This window comes from Echinops telfairi, unplaced genomic scaffold, assembly GCF_000313985.2.
Source record: "Echinops telfairi isolate 266 unplaced genomic scaffold, ASM31398v2 ScPeMD7_23;HRSCAF=83, whole genome shotgun sequence".
In the NCBI taxonomy this organism is placed as follows: domain Eukaryota; kingdom Metazoa; phylum Chordata; class Mammalia; order Afrosoricida; family Tenrecidae; genus Echinops; species Echinops telfairi.
In genome coordinates, this window is record NW_022103920.1 from 29197926 (window position 1) to 29217370 (window position 19445).

At 42.5% G+C, this 19445-nt stretch overlaps 1 protein-coding gene across 1 annotated transcript in view; it reads right to left on the reverse strand.

Moving 5' to 3' along the window:
• Positions 1–2081: 2081 nt before the first annotated feature.
• Positions 2082–19445, reverse strand: part of TES (testin LIM domain protein) — a 20214-nt gene continuing 2850 nt past the window's right edge. The window contains exons 2-6 of the mRNA XM_004702569.4: positions 9753–10005; positions 8606–8941; positions 7483–7698; positions 6911–7069; positions 2082–3349 (exon numbers count right to left, since the gene is read on the reverse strand). Coding sequence (XP_004702626.1) covers positions 3161–3349; positions 6911–7069; positions 7483–7698; positions 8606–8941; positions 9753–10005 — 1153 coding nt within the window. The 3' untranslated portion in view covers positions 2082–3160. The remainder of the gene's footprint in view (positions 3350–6910; positions 7070–7482; positions 7699–8605; positions 8942–9752; positions 10006–19445) is intronic.

The following is a 19445-nucleotide window of genomic DNA, read 5'->3' on the forward strand; positions in this document are numbered from 1 at the left end:
GTCAGCTCTGGGAAAAGATCATTGTCTTTCAGCTTCTGGTCCTGGACTCCTTTACATCCATCAAGTGGCAACTGCCTTCCCTGTTCATCCTTGCTTCTGCACCTAGCCTTGTCCTTTTATATCTCAATAGTACCTGGCTTGAGACACACCCAATGCTAATATGACCTCATTAATCATAGAAAACATCTTATTCCCAGACAGGACTATAATGACCACACATATGGGGGAGAACTTGTGTGTGTGTGTGTGTGTGTGTGTGTGTGTGTGTGTGTAACTTTTTGAGAGGGGGCACAGTTCAATCCATAAAGGCCTCTCTAACCAACAGACCCTATTTAGAATTGAGGACAATGGTATATACGAAATTATGGGAGAAGAGCGAGCATACACTACATGCTAGAAAAATAAATCCTACAGATTCTGAGAACCATCTCACTCTCATTACACAATTATAGCACAGCATATTTGGAAGATCAGATTTTTAAAATCCATGATTAACAATAAAAGTGGCAGATCTTGAGAAGTTCTCTAATGTAGAAATTCTCTTGGATTAAAAGGGAAGATCTGCAAATACATCCATGTAATCAAACCTAGTGGTTCTGAAACTCTTAGCACGGCAGTTTGTTCCAGGAAATGGCCTAACAGCGTAAGTGTGATTAGCGTCCTGAAAGAAGGATGCGGTTGGTCTAATTGGTTGACTTGCTAACAAGTTGCTATTGAGCCTTTTCAGGTTCATGGCGGCCCCAAGTATGTCGAGAGTAGAACTGAGCTTCACGGGTTTTCAATGGTTGGTCTTTCAGACGCAGATTGCCAGATCTTTGTTCCTGGGCACTTCTAGGTGGAGTTGAACCTTTCAGCTAGCAACCAAGCACATTAACTGCTACCTCCCCCAACCCAATTTACTTTGGCCTTGGAAAAGTGGAGGCTAAAAAGTGATTGTTAGTGTGTGGGGTTTGGTGAGATTTTGGGGGGGGGGCATAGTTCTGTTTTATTTTATTCCTCCTTGGAACTGGTTCAAGAGATCTAGAATTTTATAAAACGTCATCCTTCTTATGGCGAATCCTGGGAGGTGGGGAAAGGAGATGCAAGGTAGAAAGAAAAACAAGTCTTCAAGATGAGAGGAAGTCATGTCTGGGGGACATGACTTTCACTCTGTGAAAAATATGTTGAGGTAAGGGTAAAGATGGACAAGCCCCGCGTGATTCCTTTATAGACGACAACGGTAGTGTGGAGGGGATCACACTGGCTTGCTATTGAGTAGATTCTGATTCAGAGTCCCTACAGGGCGGAGAACTGTCCGACCCGGTTCCTTAGACCAACCTTTGCACAAGAATGGTATGTCTTTGCTCTTTTGAGTCCTCAATCACAGTGCCATCTAAACTCCCTTCGGGATATTATTAGCATTTAACTCATAGTCCACTTTAGCCAACGTGCTTAGACGAGGCAACACTTGCTTAAGTTCCCTAACATACTTTGTGACTGGAAAATAGAGACAAAGGACTAAGTGTGTGTGTGTCTGTCTGTGCGTGCGGACAGAATTGAGGGAGATGCACTTTAGCCAAAGTGAGCTAAAAAAAAAGTCATTCTGGACATGTGTCAAAGGAAACCGCTATTCTCATTATGACAGAAATACTTCAGACTAAGGGAAAAAAACAAAACTAAAAACCCATAGTTTATTAAGAAGAACCACACTACTATTCTGAGTTTGCTTTCTTTGTTACAAATTCTTTTGTAGTTGCAATTCAAGTGTAAGAGTAATACACGTTAGATTTGCTTGAAGAAAAATTAAAGCTTTCTCCAAATTCAATTAAATGCCTGCGTGTGTGCGCGTGTGTGAGAGAGAGAGAGAGAAATGTGTGCATGGTATAAAAGCAGACTGACCTAAGATCTTTATTTTACGGTTTCATGAACTTGTCCCTCCTCCTTTCTAAAGGTCGGGTTCTGTTCAATCCCAACAGCAGCAGCCTTTTTTTTTTTTTTGTTGCTAGGATTGTTGTTATCCTTGACAGCACCGCCCCCTGCTGGAATATATGATTAATAGCAGAAGGATCTCTCTCAAATGAAAAATAATTGAAAAAAGAGTATTAGAGTGAAAGACTTTTATTTTGAACAACATAAGTAACATTCATTCCATTTGAATTTCATAATGCATAGCAATGTAAGGAAGTATACAGGGAGCTGGGAATAGGCGTTAGAAATGCTTCGGTATAGAAGTATGCAGGTGAAGATTTGATTTTAATTAGTCTTCAATATACACATGCATAGGCGAGGGCAGTATCTATGAAAATACAAAACATGCAGAATACACAACTGGAATCGTGGCAGGAAGGAGACTAAATCCAAGTACAAAAGTGCACATGCTCTTTGGATTGCAAACAGTGTACAAGAGTGACCGGGCTTTTATGCCCAAACCCAAATCATCTCAAGAGTAAAAAGGGGGCTTCTGTTGTGTCTCGTGGTAATAAGAGAGTCAAGGCCACAGATGGAGGTTGCCAGCTTGGAAAAGGAATACTGAGAGGCAGGGAAAAATAATCTTACCAGAGAAATGCAATAAAGAACGGATCCGCTGCCCAAACTGGGAACTAGTGGCTGCACAGGCACGAAATGAGCTGCGCTCTGCAAACTCCAGTTTCCATTCTCACCATCGACAGGCATTCACTGGGCCGACAAGGAGCTCAGTGGAGACGAGGAGGCAATGAAGGTGGAGCTCCGGTGTGAAGGCAAGTTTAATTTCCGTTTCACTTTACACACGAAGGGAAAAAGCACACAGAACAAAACAGGCTCATCTTCCCACTCATTGCACGAGCGCTTAGGTACTTCTTGTGGACTGCCTTTGGCACATGGGTGATGGGGATATGGAGATTAGGTCATTAAAAATTGACCTTCTATCCAAAAAGCTCACAACTGGAAAGCTAAAGAAAAAATAAAATTCTCTGCCTTTGTTTTTAATCAAATGCTTAGAGCATTTAAAAGGTTCCAAAATTTTAGACAAAAAAATTGATAAGAGAAAAACTGCAAAGGACACTGAGAAAAATCTGATTTCTTTTAGGGTTTCTTTCCCACACCCTTTTCCTTTTATTTTCTCAAATTGCATTTTCTAGTAGACAGAAGAAGCAGGCGGCATGGGTTAACATAACTATGGCTGAGACGGCATGGTGCTCTCTTAAGACATCATCTTCTTACACTCCACAGAGCAGAACACCATCCCTTCCACGGGCATGAACTTCTGCCCGATGAGACACTTGCTGCAGCAGGAGCACAGGAAGCACTCAGTGGAGGCATGCCAGCTGAAGTTGTTGTAGGTCACCCGCTGCACCTCGGGGTCAATGGCATTGTGGCATCCTTGGCACGCCTGTTAAGGAAAAATGAACATAATGAGGGGGAAGGGTCAAACTGTGACATAACACTTCCGTGTCAGAACAAAATGAACACATTTCTTCAGATGAGGACGGAAACTAAGAATGACAACCTCCCAAGAATAAGAGAGAGAGAGCCCTCCTAGTTATCCTTGGAAGTCATCACCTTAGTCAATGGGGTTCCACACGCCGAGCCTGTCGGCCCTCCTACTGTGGTGTTCTTGGAAGCTATGCCACAGGTATTTGAAAATACCAGTAGGGTCTCCCAAGATGGACTAGTTCTAGCCAAGCGTCCAGACTAACACAGATTAGCAGGAAAGTGATCGGGAAATATACTTCTGATGATCAGTCAATGAAAATGCTGTATTACAGCAGAATAGGCCTGATAAAATCCTAAAAAATGAAAGCCTGCGATTGGAAGGCACTCGCCAGTGATGGGGAGGATGGCACGCTCTTTTCTCTGATACCTTGCGTTGCCAGGAGCCGGAGACGACTCGATGGCATCAGATGCACGGCGTGCGGAGAGAAATGAAGGACCCATAAGCTCACTGCCAGTAAGTTGGGTCTGACACAGAGTGAGTGACCTGTGAGGCACAGTAAAACTGCTGACCTTCTGATTGGCAACCGAACACTAAACCACTGTGCTACCAGGGCTCCTTAAGGTCAATTAAGGTCCTTCTGAACTGATGCTTGTGAGCTATAGCCCCATGGTGTTCAAGGTAGAACAAGTTTCCCAGTAGTGTGTTTGGTTCCAGGATACTATATTGTAAATATTATAAAGTATATAAGATAGTTTTCTTTCATTTATGAAAGCTTTGAAGTAGCAATTCTACCAGGCTTACCTATGATACATAGATTAACACTACTAATTTCTAGATGGTAAAAAGTGAATTATGGTCACAGTAATTAAGGATTCAATGACAAATACTGAAAGTGTTTGAGAATAATTAGTTTGCACTAAAAACATAACTTGCAGTTAATTGGCTTCGGTTATGAAGGAATACAATAAGATTAATATAACCTAATGAGCCTCGGTGGTGCAGTGATTACGTGTTGGGCTGCCGACTGTAAGGTCCAAAGTTCAAAACACCAGCTCAAAGTGGATGTCAGAAGAAACTCTGACACTTGCTCTTCACTGTGGAGTAACGAAAGCAAATGGAAGAATCGATGTAGTCCAAGAAGCTCACTGAAAAGTTTCAAAGGTCAGCCCCAGAAGACGAAATCAAATATGGCAGTGAGATGTGCAAAGACCTAGGGCTAATAAGCCAAAAGGGAAGAGCATGCTCAACATAGCTTAAACGGAAAGAATTGAGGACCGAATTCAAGCCTCCAGTTTCGATAGTAAAAGATTCTCTGCAGGGGAAAACATCGAATGATGCAGGAAGCATCAAAAGAAGATGCAAAGAATAGAGAGTCACTGCACCCAAACAGAACCAGTCGACATTCCACCATTTCAGGAGGTGGCAGATGAGCAAGAACCAGTGAGGCTGAAGGAAGAAGTTGAAGCTTCAATGAAAGGATTAGCCAAATATAAGCTGCTAGGAATAGATGGACTACCAATGGATAAGTTTTACCAAGCTGATGGAGCTCTCTGGAAACTGGTCTATGTCAAGAAATTTGGAAGGCAGGAACTTGGTCAACTGACAGGAAGAGAACCACAGTACCCATTCCAAAGAAATGTTCCCATCCCAACAGCATGCTCAAATTATAGAACAATATCACTGATATCACAAGAAGTTAAATGAGCTGCCAGCATAGCTGAAAAGAGCACTGTAGACAAATAACTGTATCCATAACATTTTATAACCTGCTAGCTGCCCTAATAAGCCCCCATAATCATGAGTATTATCTATCATTTCTGTGTGTCCATTACAACAGATTATTAAATCCTGCATAAAAGTATAGTGTCTTGGGAGGGAGAGGCTAAGGGACCACGTAGCTGAGAGCTGAGACTGGAGAAATACTGACTGTTGGCTGAGGAAAGGTGTTGCTATCGATAAATGACTGTATCCTTAGTGTTTACTGATCCTGACTTGTAGTAAGTAACCTGTTAACCTCTCTAACAGATCCCCATCATTGTGTTACCTGAGCTGTGTGGCCCCTACAATGGAACTGCTCAGGGAAGCCGAGTACCATAGGCAGACCGGTTGGTGTCAGCACAGGGTAAAGAAGGTGGAGGGTGGAGGCCCGTCTGACTTGGCCAGATGGCAATTGGTCTTGGGTCTGTGTAGAAATAGATTCTCCTCCTCTTTCCTTGTCTAGGCAGAGGTCAAATGTGGCCTCCATGTCATTTTCTCAGTGACTAACCGTCAGTCCCTTATTGTGATGGCTAGGAATTAGAGAGATGAAGGATGTAAAATGGGTGGGCTGGAACCATTTAACTCAAGACTCCTTACTAGAAAAAAAAATCTCAAAATGTAGGAAAGCGAGTTTAAACAGTAGAGGAGTAAGCCTTGTTACAAATAGCCACTTTGGGCCTAAAATATAGGCCTTTCATGTTTTCTAATGCCATATTACTTCTAATGATAGTGATAACAGGTGCTTAATCCACACATTATATCCACCCAGTCTTCCCTGAAAAACAAAGGTGATATTTTGTTTGCATGATCACTGTTATGGATTAATATTTCCCCCAATACTACAAATGCATTAAAAATTGAATTGATAATGGAATTTGCCTATGAACATTTTGAAGCCTGCACATGTATGTTGTAAATTCAGCCTTAAATTGGGTATAGATTTTTGAGGTGTGTCTCAGTTTCTTTTGAGATGTCAAAGAGCAGTCTGAGCCAGGGAAGACGCAGGCCACATGGTGGCCAGGGAACCCAGGAATAGAGACTAGGGCCAGCCCCTCCCCTCAGAGAGGACTTTTTCTTTTAGGGGGATTTTATTATCAAGCAGCATGAATAACCCACAGTATCATCTACATGGATAGAAAGCTTCCAGAGCCAATGCATGTACTGTAGTTGAATTAACTGGACTTTTAACACCCTCTTGGCATGAATCGGGGAGTTTCAGTGGAGTAGTGTGTCAAAGGCCTGAAGTTCATACCACCAGCCAGTCATAAAGAGAAAGGTGAGGCACCCTGATCCCTCAAAGATTCACAGCCTCAGAAACCGTAAGGAGTTCTCCTCTGTCCTATAGGGTCTAGACGAGTCAGCACCAGCTTGAGGATAGTGAAAAGGATTGCTTTTTGGTAGGATAATTTATTTTTTAAACATTTTACTGGGGGCTTGTACAGCTCTTATCACAATCCATATACCCATTCATGGGGTCGAGTACATTTGTTGCCATCATTATTCTCAAAACATTTTCTTTCTACTTGAGCCCTTGGCATCAGCTCATTTCCCCCCCTCCCTCATGAACCCTTGATAATTTATAAATTATTACTTTTTCATGTCTTACAATGACCAATGTCTCCCATCACCCACTTTTCTGTTGTCCGTCCCCCTGGGAGGGGTTTATGGGTAGATCATTATGATTGGTTCCCCCTGTAAGAAGTTTAGATAGAGGTATAAGCTCGGGTCATGAGGCTGCAGGGGGTCACGGTTTCTCACCACAGCATGATTCTTCACATAGCAGGGCTTGCACACGGGCTTGTCATTGACCATCACATATACCTCCCCAGCTAGAACGCAGTCACAGTCAAAGCAGCAAAAGTGTTTCAGGTGCCAGTTCTGGTTTTCGGCCTGGGTATATTCATTGTTGAATATGAGCTAGGAAGAGAATAAACGTAAGATGAATTACTGATTTCTTGTTAGGGTCTAGATGACAAAGCAAAGTTCTCTAGGCAGGAAAGGATTTAAACCCCTAAGTCTATCAACACACTGTCTTGGGATCTGAAATCTAAAAATGATAACCTGCAGTTCTAACTTGGGTAATCGTTCAGCTTAGTGCAAACCTATCTTCTGTGGGTGTGGACCATCTCTGTTCAGTTCATATAATTAACACTGATACTCAGAATGAATGAAATTAAAAGTTCCTTTCATGAAACCTCTTTGGATGTAAATAAAGCAACCGATGTTTTGGCCAATTCGTTTTGCCTTCTACGGGTGGCCTGCTGTCAATTGCAAGGGGCCCCTGTGGTGGCAGAGAGGAGCCTGCATGTGGGTAGCCTCAGAGAACACACCTCATCACAGCCAGCACATCGGGGTTTCTCACTGTCACAGTAGTGCCTGCCACAGTACAGCTTCCCATTCTTCCAAAAATAGATCATGTCGACCAGGAGTTCACCGCAGGTGCTGCACACAAAGCAAGCAGGGTGCCACAGTTTGTCGTAGCCAGCCCTCTCAGCGTAGACGGCCGGGTCACCCTTCTGCATACTCAGCTTGCAGCAATAGCAGGACTGAAAGGGAAAGCATCCAAAGTCAGGTCCACAGACAACTGGCATTTTGAACTGTCGGCTGAATCAGGAATTCAGAGAAGCATCTTGAAGGAGAATTCATTCCTACTGCAATTAGTAGTTAATCCATGAAGACAAACCACTGCTTAGCTGTCTGTAAAATAAAATCTCTTGGCCATCTCCAGGCTGCTACAACTTAACTAGGTGCAAGAACTCAGAGCTGCTTCCTGAATTACAGTCACTTCTGGAAAAGGGTGAACAGCAATCCTCACTGTAGTTATATGTGAGCTATCAAAAACCATCACCTAGAGCGTATAAGTACTGACTGTACAGGTCAGAACCTCACTGATTGACGGGCGAACGAATACATGAGAAATACATGCGCGTAAGCGTGGTGTTTTCCTTGTGTTCACATGTGTCACCACTGTCTTCCATCTCCAAGCCACAGGAGACACTTAAATTCTGTCTCTTTAATAGAAGCTTGGAGGAAAAAAATATGTAGTATATAGCCATGTTCATTTAAGGCTGAATTTTAGGTATAAGTCACCCAGACAAAACAATGAATTTGAGCATATCTTATTCTTATAATTTATGAGACGAGATAAATAATTAAAACTATGTTTAGCAAACATTCCTCAATAGAATGTAGTATTCCTGTAGGATGTCAAATGTTAATTACTTTGTATACATAAAGTTTTCAATTGTCCTTGGCAATAGATCATCAGAAACCTTGGCCTTAGACACAAGTCTATATGTGATAAGTCTCTCAAAAGGAGATTAAACTGATTATTTATCTTAATTCCCTTTGGAAACAAAGGAATGTACCCCTCCCCCTAGAAAAGGATCACAGGGAGGGAGAGCGCCGGCACAATACGCATGCGGGGCAGTGATGTACGTGCCCCTCACTTACATACTGCGCGTGCTTGTGTTCCGTAGACTTGTCCTCAGTGGCCCCGACCGACGTCGTAGTGCTTCTATCGCCGCCAGGGATATAGGACCGGTCGGGGCCTTGGGCGTCCATCTCTTGGGGAAGTTTGACATCTCCCACCCCGAGAGCCTCGTTCTTATATTTCTTCACAAACTGCTCCATCTCCTTCACCTCTTTGGGAGTCAACTCATGGCACTTGGAAGGGTCCTGATCGTGAGCAGGGAGCTGCTTTGCCAGCTGCTTCTTCCGGTACTGCGCCCCTTCGGAGCCGGCCACGGGCTGCTTCTCCTTAGGCAGCATCTGCATGTACTGCCTGGCCTGGACCACAGTAGACCCATTGGACAGCAGATAGCACAAGGGTTTGTTTGTTTGTTTTTTAAAACACACATCAGTACCATGTTACTTATAACGAAGGCGGTTTTTTTCCCCTGTTAGTGACAATTACTCCTCATAATATAAACATCTTTAAATGTCAGCACATTCAAACATGACACAGTTCAAAACAATGCATCATATATAGGGTTACGCTTATGTATTTACCCTAAATATGCAAATATGTAATTGCAAGACAAGACATGTTTTTCTAGGCAGAAATGTTCAGAATGGCTTTGCAACTCAGTCACATTTTCAGCATCTTAAAAACATACACTAATTGATTTGACATCTCAAGATCCACTTTAATGGTCTAACTAGCTGCCTACGGGATCTCAGGAGGCCTGGCTCCATTGTTAAAGCTGTGGGAGGGCTGACCAAGGAACTGTTCTTTTCGTCCTACAAAGTACAACAAACATAGTGCTAAACTTTATTTTTCCATTTTAGATAATGGAGGAAATTATATTCTTTAGACATGCTTTACCATCTTACTAAGAAACTTTCTCAAAAGTGACTGTGAAGATTTGCTAGATTTATGCAAAACATTCGTTCTCCATTATTATTGAGAATGCCAATCGAAGCCCTTGAAGAGGCAGATTGTCCATATAAGCTGTAGATGCATACTCTCAAAAGGCTGTCATAGAAGTCAAAATAATAGAAACCCCAAATAAACAACCTTGGGGAGGGGGGTGAGTCTGGTTAGGTCCTTAACAGAACTGTCCTACCTTTAAAACGCGGCCATCCTCGGTTCACTTACCAGCGCTTGGTTCTGGACAGGAGGCGCCCATTCGTAGGTGACTGTGTTGATGGAGACATTCTTCTTGGCAGCAACGGGATTGGTCAGGATCATAACATTGCGTTTATACATAGGGATGCCATCCGATTTTAGCTTTGCGATCAAGGTGGTGTACTTGGTGTCTTCAAAAAGTCTCCCCACTTTCCGATCCTCTTCATTGCTCAGGAGGACATCGTGTTCTTCTTGGCCACACTTGCAGTTGCGGCATATTTTTCTACAATTTTAAAGATAAGTAGCTAATGATTAACCGTACCAAATCAATGATAATTAAGTCTTCGTATTTTTATAGTGAATGGAATACTTTTTACACCTGTTCTAAATAATGGTGTGCATAAGCAAGTCTTTCTGGGATACTGAATAACTATTCAGAGGTTTAAGCAGGAAGGCAAAAAAAACGTTCGTGACTTTTTAAGAGTTCTGGAAAGTTAGGCTGTGATTTTAAAGTGTATGTATTAGAGGGCAAGTGTCTGAAGGGATTACCTGACACCCCCACTCTCTCTCCCACAAAAAATAAGCAAACACTATCACACACTGTGCATTTTACATTGTATCATTAAATGCTAACACTGCATGGTCATTACCTAAGTTTGCTTGATTGATTGATTGTTTTAGTGAGAGAGAGAAGGATAAAGTTTCTCAATTGCAGACTAAAAATCTACGTGTACATTGAAAGCTTTCTGCGTTTGTTCTTTCTTCTTCTTTCCTCCCCTTCCATTCTTTTGCTTTTCAAACGCTTACTGAGCGCCTATCACTGCTCTGTTATTGATGAAGAGGCAGGTAAAAGTTGCTGTCCTCACAGCCTCACTGTTCAAGGTCAAGGACACCCCTTCATCCCCAAATGAGACTATAAAGGAAGGAAACAACCCTTATGTAAATATAAAATCTTTAAAGACAAAGAAAACCAGGACGCACGGAAAGACATTAAATGAGTAAAATGTAAATATCAACAAAGTATTGGCAAAACATAAAACTGAGAGATGACAAGAATACTATTATGTAAGGAGGAACTGATGAACTCAACAGAAAAATAGCTTCAAGGCTTGAAACTGCATTTCATAGAAGATACAACACATACGGTCACACATCACAGGAAAGCATCAACAAAAACCACAATGAGAGGCTATTTTACAGCTAAGAGTTTGGGAGAGAAACAAACTATCAAATATTTGTAAGAAAGTAGATTTGCCGAGAACAGGTATGTTTGTGTAGTATGAAAATACATCCAAGATTCTCCCACCTGGGTGGTGGGGGTATAAATAAATCTCTCTGCCAAATAACACATTCACTCACTCTCACACACAAGCCCCCAACATTTTGTTTGTGTTCTGAGTTTTCTGAGGCAAAATAGACACACAAATGGAAAATATTAATCTGGCGTTATAGTCTCATAAGAGAATATATGAGAACCCGATCCCCAGCCAAACTACTCTCCTTGCTCAAAGACTGACCAGAAATCTATTTGGCGAGCCTCTGGTGCAGTGTTTACTCCAGTTCAGAGAGAAGAGGTCCTTTCTCCCATCTAGTGGAAAGGAGCACATCAAGGAGGTGGATTTTACGTACAGTGCCAACAGGTATCTGTTGTTTGTGGGGCGGTCTCTGAGGTGGAACTGTCTCGGCAGCACACAGTAACACCAACAACACGGCTGATTTCATTAGTATGTAAAAGGTCATGAATACATAATGAACCTCATTTGTATTCTCACTCCAATGTGACTAATTTGGTAAGAAAGCACTTGATGGGAATTCGACTTGCGGGTGGGAGGTTCTCTTAGAGCTGTCAATCTGGGGTAGCTGGAAGGCCATCTTCGGCAGGTTCTCTGTGTTGAGGTTCCATGACTGTGATAGAAAGGGACAGCTATCAACCACTGTGCACAAGAAGCCTTGAATCAGGGCTAGGGGCTAAGAGGTACTGACTCTAGGAATTTGCACTATTTTCCATTTACTGCCGTTCTCATTGTTAGTATCCCACAAGTTGTTTGCAACTTATAGCCACCTGATGTACAAGTGAACGAAATACTGCCCATTCTTGTGTATCCTCACAATTGTTGCAGTGATTGACTTCATTGCTGAAGCCACTGTCACTCCATCTTTGTGAGGTGCTTCTCCTTTTTGCTAAACCTCCATTATGCAAAGCATGACGTCCCTGTCTAGAGCCTCCTGATATCAGTCCATAAAGTGCCTGAGAAGAAGTCTTGCCATATTAGGGATCATTCTGACTGTACTTCTTCCAAGACTAATTTGTTTATCCTTCTGCAATTCCATGATAGAGAAAATATTCTTCACCAACGTCATCGTCCAAAGGCATCAATTCCTTTCGGTCATCTTTATTCATTGCCCAGTCTTCGTATACATTTCAAGGGGACTGAACATAGCTTGGTTTGGTCCGGGTGCACCTTAGAACTCGCAGAGACACACTGGCTTTTCAACAATTAAAGAGGTCTTTTGCAGCATTTGCCCCAATGCAATGCACTGTCTGTTTTCTTGACTGCTGCTTTCATGGGAGTTAATTGAAGCTCCAAGTAGCAGGGGATTCTTGACTACTTCAATATTTTCCCTATTTACCATGATGAGGAATTTTTTTTTTTTAATGCTAAGGGATAATCCATACTGAAGGCTTTAGCTTTTAATCTTCACCTGTAAGTGCTTCAAGTTCTCTTTACTTCAGCAAAAAAAAAGTTGTCACCTATATTTCACCCCCAAAGCCAAACTCAACTGCTATCTAGGTGATTACAGTCTATATATGATTTCTAAGGCCTGAATCTTTATAGGCGCTGATAATCTCATTGTTAATGATTCTTCCTCCAATACTGAAGCAGCGCTTTTTCACATAATCCAGCTTCATGGATTATTTTTCCGCATGCAGACGGAATATGGGTGATAACTCTCTTTCCTGACATTAAACCACGTTGTAACCTTTTGTCCTGTTCAAACAACTATCCCTTGGTCTATGTACAAGTTCTGCATGTGCACAAATAATTGTTTTGGAATTCTCATTCTTCATAATGTTATTCATACAAGTTTGTTATGATCCACAACCTTTGCGTAGTCAATAAAACACAGGTAAATATCTTTTGGGTTTGGTATTCTATGGTTTCATCTGAGATTCAGCTGACATCCAAGCAAAAATATTCCCTGTACATCTTCCTCCGATTTGAAAATCTGGCAGCTACCTGTTGATGACCTGTTGATTACTTGGTTTTTCTGTATCTATTTTAAAGGTTGTAGTGTATAGTGTTTTATAGTTAAATCTGCCTCTGGCGGTTACGTAATCTGTCGACCTGTGAAGAGATGGAGTCTAGCCTCTCAATCAGGCCACAGCCAATGAAGCCTCTGTGTGGGTATGGCCTCTCCTGAGGATTCTGGGAACACCTGTCTTCCTCCCTGGAGGTGGGACACACACTCTCCCTCTGAGACATTCCTGTTGACAAGCCTGATGGAGCTAGAGCCCTGGAGCTGGAGGACCCATGCCAGCACTGAGATGCTTCCACCACCACTAGATCCACAAAACTTTCCCACCCACTGGCCTGTGATCTTCCCGCACTCGGGATCAATGCATGTGTTGCATCGAGTCTGAAGAGGAATTTACAGACTGGTAGCGGACATATGGGCTAATATCAGACTTATGGACTTGATCTGGACTGGGCTGTTTTCTCAATATTCAATTGCTCTTTTATATAAAGCTCTTTCTTACACACACGTTAATGTCCATGAATTTGTTCCTCTACTAACTAGACTAACCCAGACTAACACACTCCCATACTTAAACTGGAAGAATTTTAGAAATACCTCTTTTAAAATAAAATCATTGGGAAGTTACCCGAGAGTTTATTAAACGGAACTCCTCGATGAAGATTTGGGAAAGTAAGGAATATTGTTATTTTGGTATCCAAGAATGAATGGAATAGTTTTACATTTTAAATTTCAGTCTAAAGTAACACAACCTTCTTTTAAAAATGCCAAAGAATTGTTTCTATTCCAACCTAAAACCAAGCCAAACCAGGACATGAATGAGCACACCTGGTACCTATGTGCCTGGGATGGTATTTGTACCATTTGTGCAATACTTTCTTCTCATGATTCATGGAAAATTTTTGATGATTATGTAGGTTCAAGGGAGAAGGACAGGGCTTGCTACTCCCATAAGCATGTACAGTCTTGGAACCTCACAGGAGCAGATCTGTCCTGTAAGGTTGCCATGGGTCGGCATCAACTCAATGGCAAGAGTTGAGTTTTGTTTTGTTTTGGAATGTAGATTTAAAATAGATGTGAGCCACACTAATTTGACAGGAGTACTTCCGGAGTATATAGATCCGTTTCCAAATGTACTATAGTTTCCTAAACTGTTGTAGAGAGCAGTTTTCCTCAAACTCTCCGTGGGATGTTAATTAATGTTATGCTAGGGGCAGAAGGAGGGGACATTTCAGAATCTCATTGGTTAGGTCTTTTTTAAAAAATGACTTAATTTATTATATAAAGGTAGTCTGGAAAGCTCTAATGTGTAAATCCTACAGTATAAAAAAAGACCATTGCTAATCTGCTACACTAAATGAAAAGACTAGCTTTAGCCCAAGGACAAAGTGCAAAAGGCAGGAAGGAATAGGGGAGAAGGACAAATATAAACAAAGGGCGGAGCTGGTGTTGCACAGTGGAGATTACATATCATGACACAAAACGTGCATACATTGTTGAGTGGGAAACCTACTTCCCTGTGAACTTTAAATGACATTATATTAAAATATGTATAAAGTAAACGGGAGGAACCAAAAAACAACATTGCTGCTCATGGTGACCTTTAGGGCAAAGTAGAAATGCCTCCTATGGTTTCCAAGACTGTGAATCTTTATGGAAGCTGATTGGTACATCTTTCTCCTGAGGAGTGGCTGGTGGGTAAGAACCATTGACCTTTTGGTTAGCAGCTGAGTGCTTAACCACTTGAACTATACATCTATCTCACAGGACTTGAGTAGTTTGAGATTTTTCTAAAAGGCTATTTGTAAACAACGAATGTCCTAACACACACCAAAGAGAAAAACCCACTGCTATTAAGGCGATTTCTACTCATCAAGGTCCTATAAAACAGCGGTTCTCAACCTGTGGGTCCCAACCCCTTTGGGGGTGGAACAACCCTTGCACAGGGGTCACCCAGTTCATAAATGTAGCAAAATAACTGTTATGAAATAATTTTATGGTTGGGGGGGGGGGTGTCACCATAACACGAGGAACTGTATTAAAGGGTTGCGGCAATGGGAAGGTTGAGAACACTGCTATAAAATGGTTCCATACTCTAAATGTTAACAGTCCACAGCTTACCTGACAGCCACCAGGGCTGCTTTAAAACCCACACAGCCCACCCCCCACTGTGCAGAACAAATCAACACTGAAAGTTTTACTTCACAGTCACTAAGTTCAATTCAAAAGAGAGAGAACAAAATGGACCAAAAGTATTCTCAGAGAGCAACACAGAATTACAATTTCAAGTTAAAGATGCTCACAAAACTATCCCTTCTTCCTCCCAAACAGAAATGTTTTCCTGAATCAGTACTTGTAAAAATGGCTTTTCCAAGGCAAGTAGTAGCAAGTGTAGTGTCTGACATGCTGCCAGCATTCACTGTGATTTAACGGCCTGGCTGTGACTCTGCTACAAACCATAATTTCAAAGGGCTGGAAGCTGCTCTTTTATAACAGAGATTTACATATATGGACTTACGAGTGGGCCTCTGTTGTAGAATTCAACACAAGAATTAATCCATTTATGGTGGGGAATTTTTAGTTTTCAGTCAGCTCTACGTCAACCAGAAATTCTTAGAATAGATAGTTATATTCACGTTAATACTCTTCTGGTAAAATACTTTTCGGGCAACTGTTTTGTTAGAATATTTTACAGATTTACTACAAAAGATTCTATTATTTCTATGATCATTGGTTTGTGGTCCCAAAGCCAATACTGCACCTTCCATATGAAACAGCTGGGGAGAAACTAACTCCAGGTAGCTTCTTGCAGGGCAGGGGATAATTAACGCCTCTCTGCTAGCCAGTCTCTGAAGCCCAGCAAACCACCTTTCCCTGTATGGGTCTGATAAGGAGGGAGAGAGCAAGGTCGGTCCGGCAGTCCCTTGGTTACAAATGAGATAATTCCTGTATGATTTTCAGTCAGCACTGTCGGAACAGGTGCCTACGGCTCTTATTTAACTTTACTTCAATGCAAGAGAACGGAACCTGGTGGGACGATGGGGGAAGCCTCAAGCCGCTGACTGACACTCGTGGTTCAAACTCACCAGCCACTCTGTGCTGGAAACAAGATGAGCTCAGCTCCCATAAAGATTGAGAGTCTCAGAAACCTCTGGAGCATTGTACTGTGCCTTGCAGGGTTGCTCTAACTTACGGCGAGCACTGACTCATTGGCAGTGGGTTTGGTGCAAGAAAACGGTCCAAGTCTTTCGTGTTATTCGCCGCAGGTGAAGGTGATTGAGAGAGAAAAGTGTGCTGTGACTAGGGGTTGCTTCAAAGTGAGGGCAGATACACATAACTTTAGGAGGTAGCAGGAATTGCCCATAAGTAGGAGTTCCTAACCACAGGATTCGACTGCACAGAAAATTGGAGGATGGAGCTAGAGTAGCTGAGTAGACTCAGCAGCCTGCTCAACTCAGTTTGTGGATCAAAGAGCTGAAACTGAAGGGGGAAGCTAAGTGACCTGTTGGAGCACTTTATGGAAACTGATGATACCTATTAAAAGCCCAAGCTTTAGGAAAGTTAAATAACTTGCCAGTCTTCCTTTATAGATGACAAAGCTGGAATTTGAACCCAAAGCTTACCAAAACCTTCCTTAACCACCTTTTTACCCGGCAAACAAAGTCTAACCTCCGTTTACACAAACTCGGGGTGACTGAACTGCACCTGCACCAGCCTCTCTCCTCTAAAGCGCTGCTTTTGCCACATAGATATCTTTGTGGGCTTGGAATGTGGGCACAAATGGTCAGGTTAACTTCCTGTAGTTTGGGTTTTTTGATCGATAAAATGAAAAATTCTTAGTTCCAATTTCCACTCTTAAACTTTCACAAGCCTCAGAATTCATTTTTAACTTCTTAAAATTGTTGGAATACAGATAGAAAATCCAGAGAAAAATACAGGTGCCCAATCCCTACTGCGCATCAGTGTATCAAAGTGTGAAGCTATTGTTTTCAACACAGCATCCATCTTGCTCTCTAAATTCTGAAGGTGCTATTTCCCATCTCTCTAACCCTTTCCTGGAAAAAAAATATATCTGTGCTCTTCAATTTATACCACATCAAAACGTCAGCTTGGGCATCCTCAAGGGACTCAATTTTGTGATCTTTTCAAATGTTCTTTGAATTTGGGAGGCAAAAAAGAACTCTGGAGGGCAAGCCCAGAACTGGCAATTGGATCGGGTAAAGGAACGTCTCTGCAGACAACTTGTGTGAGTCTTAAAGGGACGAGCAGATGCACTGTCATGAGGGACAAACTTCCTTCAGTGCCTCTTCTTGCCTTTTACCAACAATACAGGTTCCATTTTTCTTAAAATGTGTTTCTAAAAAGTCCCTATGGTCATTCTGGGTACTTCAAGGAGGTCTATCAAAATCACTCTTTGGAATTAAAACAACAACAGTTGTTGTGACCATTTGAGCTGACCTCTCTGGTCTGATTTTAACTTCCGGCAGTTGTCTGCAGAAGCCATGGTTTTCGTTGGACCTTTACACTTGACCTGTAGTCTCTACCCAACGAGACTCAGACAAGTGTCTTACTGAGAAAAGTTGCCTGCAGCCACCTACCGATGACATAAACATGTTTAAACAAACGCATTTGGTTTGAAGTAAACCTGAGCGTGTATGAACCGAAAACCTAGGAGGAATACATATCTCTTAGCTTACTTCATGTATAGAGACAGTATATATTTATGAAATATATGTGTGATATCTTAATGAGTGCTATTTTACATCTCTCGGTTCTAATAGCCATTGCAATGGCTACAAAGAATTCACAGACAAAATTCATGATTAAAGGGTTAGGGAAGTTAAGTTGTAATGCCAGTGGGAAATGCTCAGGGCTGAGTTGTTTATCAGAACAGGTTGCAGAGTTCTTTCAGGTCTGCTAATAAACGCCCAAAAGGGCAAACCACTCCATTCAGCTCAAGTTCCACGGGTCAGCACACCCAGCTCCCTGGATTCAGTGCCCAGAGGCACCCTGAGTTAGTTAATTGTGCCAACCTGGCCGATAATCACATGTGGGGCTAATTAAAAGGTGGAGGGATAAATGGGTGGTGAGCCTCGCCTTTCTAGCTCTCCGGTCTCTTGCTTTGTGATGGTCGCACCAGGTTGTAGCTGCCTTAGCAGTTCCCTGCTTCAGCTTGCAAGATTGACTTCCTACAAGACATCCCCAAGGAGAAGCCACATGAACCTATCCCGATGCAACCCTGGGTGCTGGAGCAGCCGTGTGAAGACCCCTGCCAGCGCTGAGATGCTTGTTCGTTCACTGACTCAGCTTTCCTCCTGCAGTCAGCATCATTGCCTCTGTTCTGTGAAGTGGAGGACTTTGTGGACTGGTGTTGGGTTAATGGGTTAATGTTGGACTTGTGGGCTTGGGCAGCATTGGTTTGGGATGTTTTCGTGATGCACATTTTCTTTACATAAAACTCTCTCTTATACATGAGTTGCTGTGGATTTGTTTCTCCAAAGTACCCAGACTAATACACACCCTAATCGACAAGCCAGCATCGTGCATGAAAGTACTCATCTTTACTTGCTCCATGGGTCGGGAAGTCCATCACTTTGCCCCACACTCTGGCTCTAGTGCTGCTGGTGCTCCTCTGGTGGCACAGCTGTCTTCTGGGCCCAGGAGTTTCACTGCACAGGGATCTTGGGTCCAAAAGACACACTCCACTCCTGCTTCTCGATGGGATCATTTTATACACGGGGATAGCACTCCCCCTGATGGAGAGTGAGGACTGAATAGCTATTTCCTGGCTTTCCTCCCTGCTAGGTGACCACCTCTGTTAGGCTGCCCCCTCCTGTTTCCAGAAACCTTCTCTCTGTCTCTTCAGGCCTAGGGATGCTAATCTCCACACCTCTCCAGGCACCAGCCCGGGGTACTATGTCATCTCAGGAGGCTTTTCGTAAACCCCAATCATACCTTTGTAGATCCCATATGAGGAGGATTTTTATAGACAAAACGCATGCAACAGGACATTTAAGAGAGCATAATTCATCAAGCAATTAGAACACAGGTGCTTGGAAGGAATGTGAAACAAAAGGCCAGATGTTTCGATTTAACATAATTGACCAAAGATTTTACCTGAAGAATCAAGTTCAGTGGGAAAGCAGTGAAGGTTCTTAAGCTTGGGAATTATGGATTGGTGTCTGTTTTCTGAAGACCATTCTCTAGTTGTGGGGAAGCACCGGTTGATGAAGTAGAGAATAGCTCAGTTCTGCTTTTCCTCATGTGCCTCTGCTAGCCTAAGGGTTCTAAGAAGTCAAGGTCCTAGGCAGACAGAGGGAGAGTGACAACAGTAGAATTATGGACCACCATGACCCTACTAACCACAGCCACTCTGTGCCTGCACTAGACCAGGGTCTTTGTTGTACTCAAAACAACCAGCTTGGACTATCTTACTGAGCCCAGCTATCAAAAGATACAGCGTCT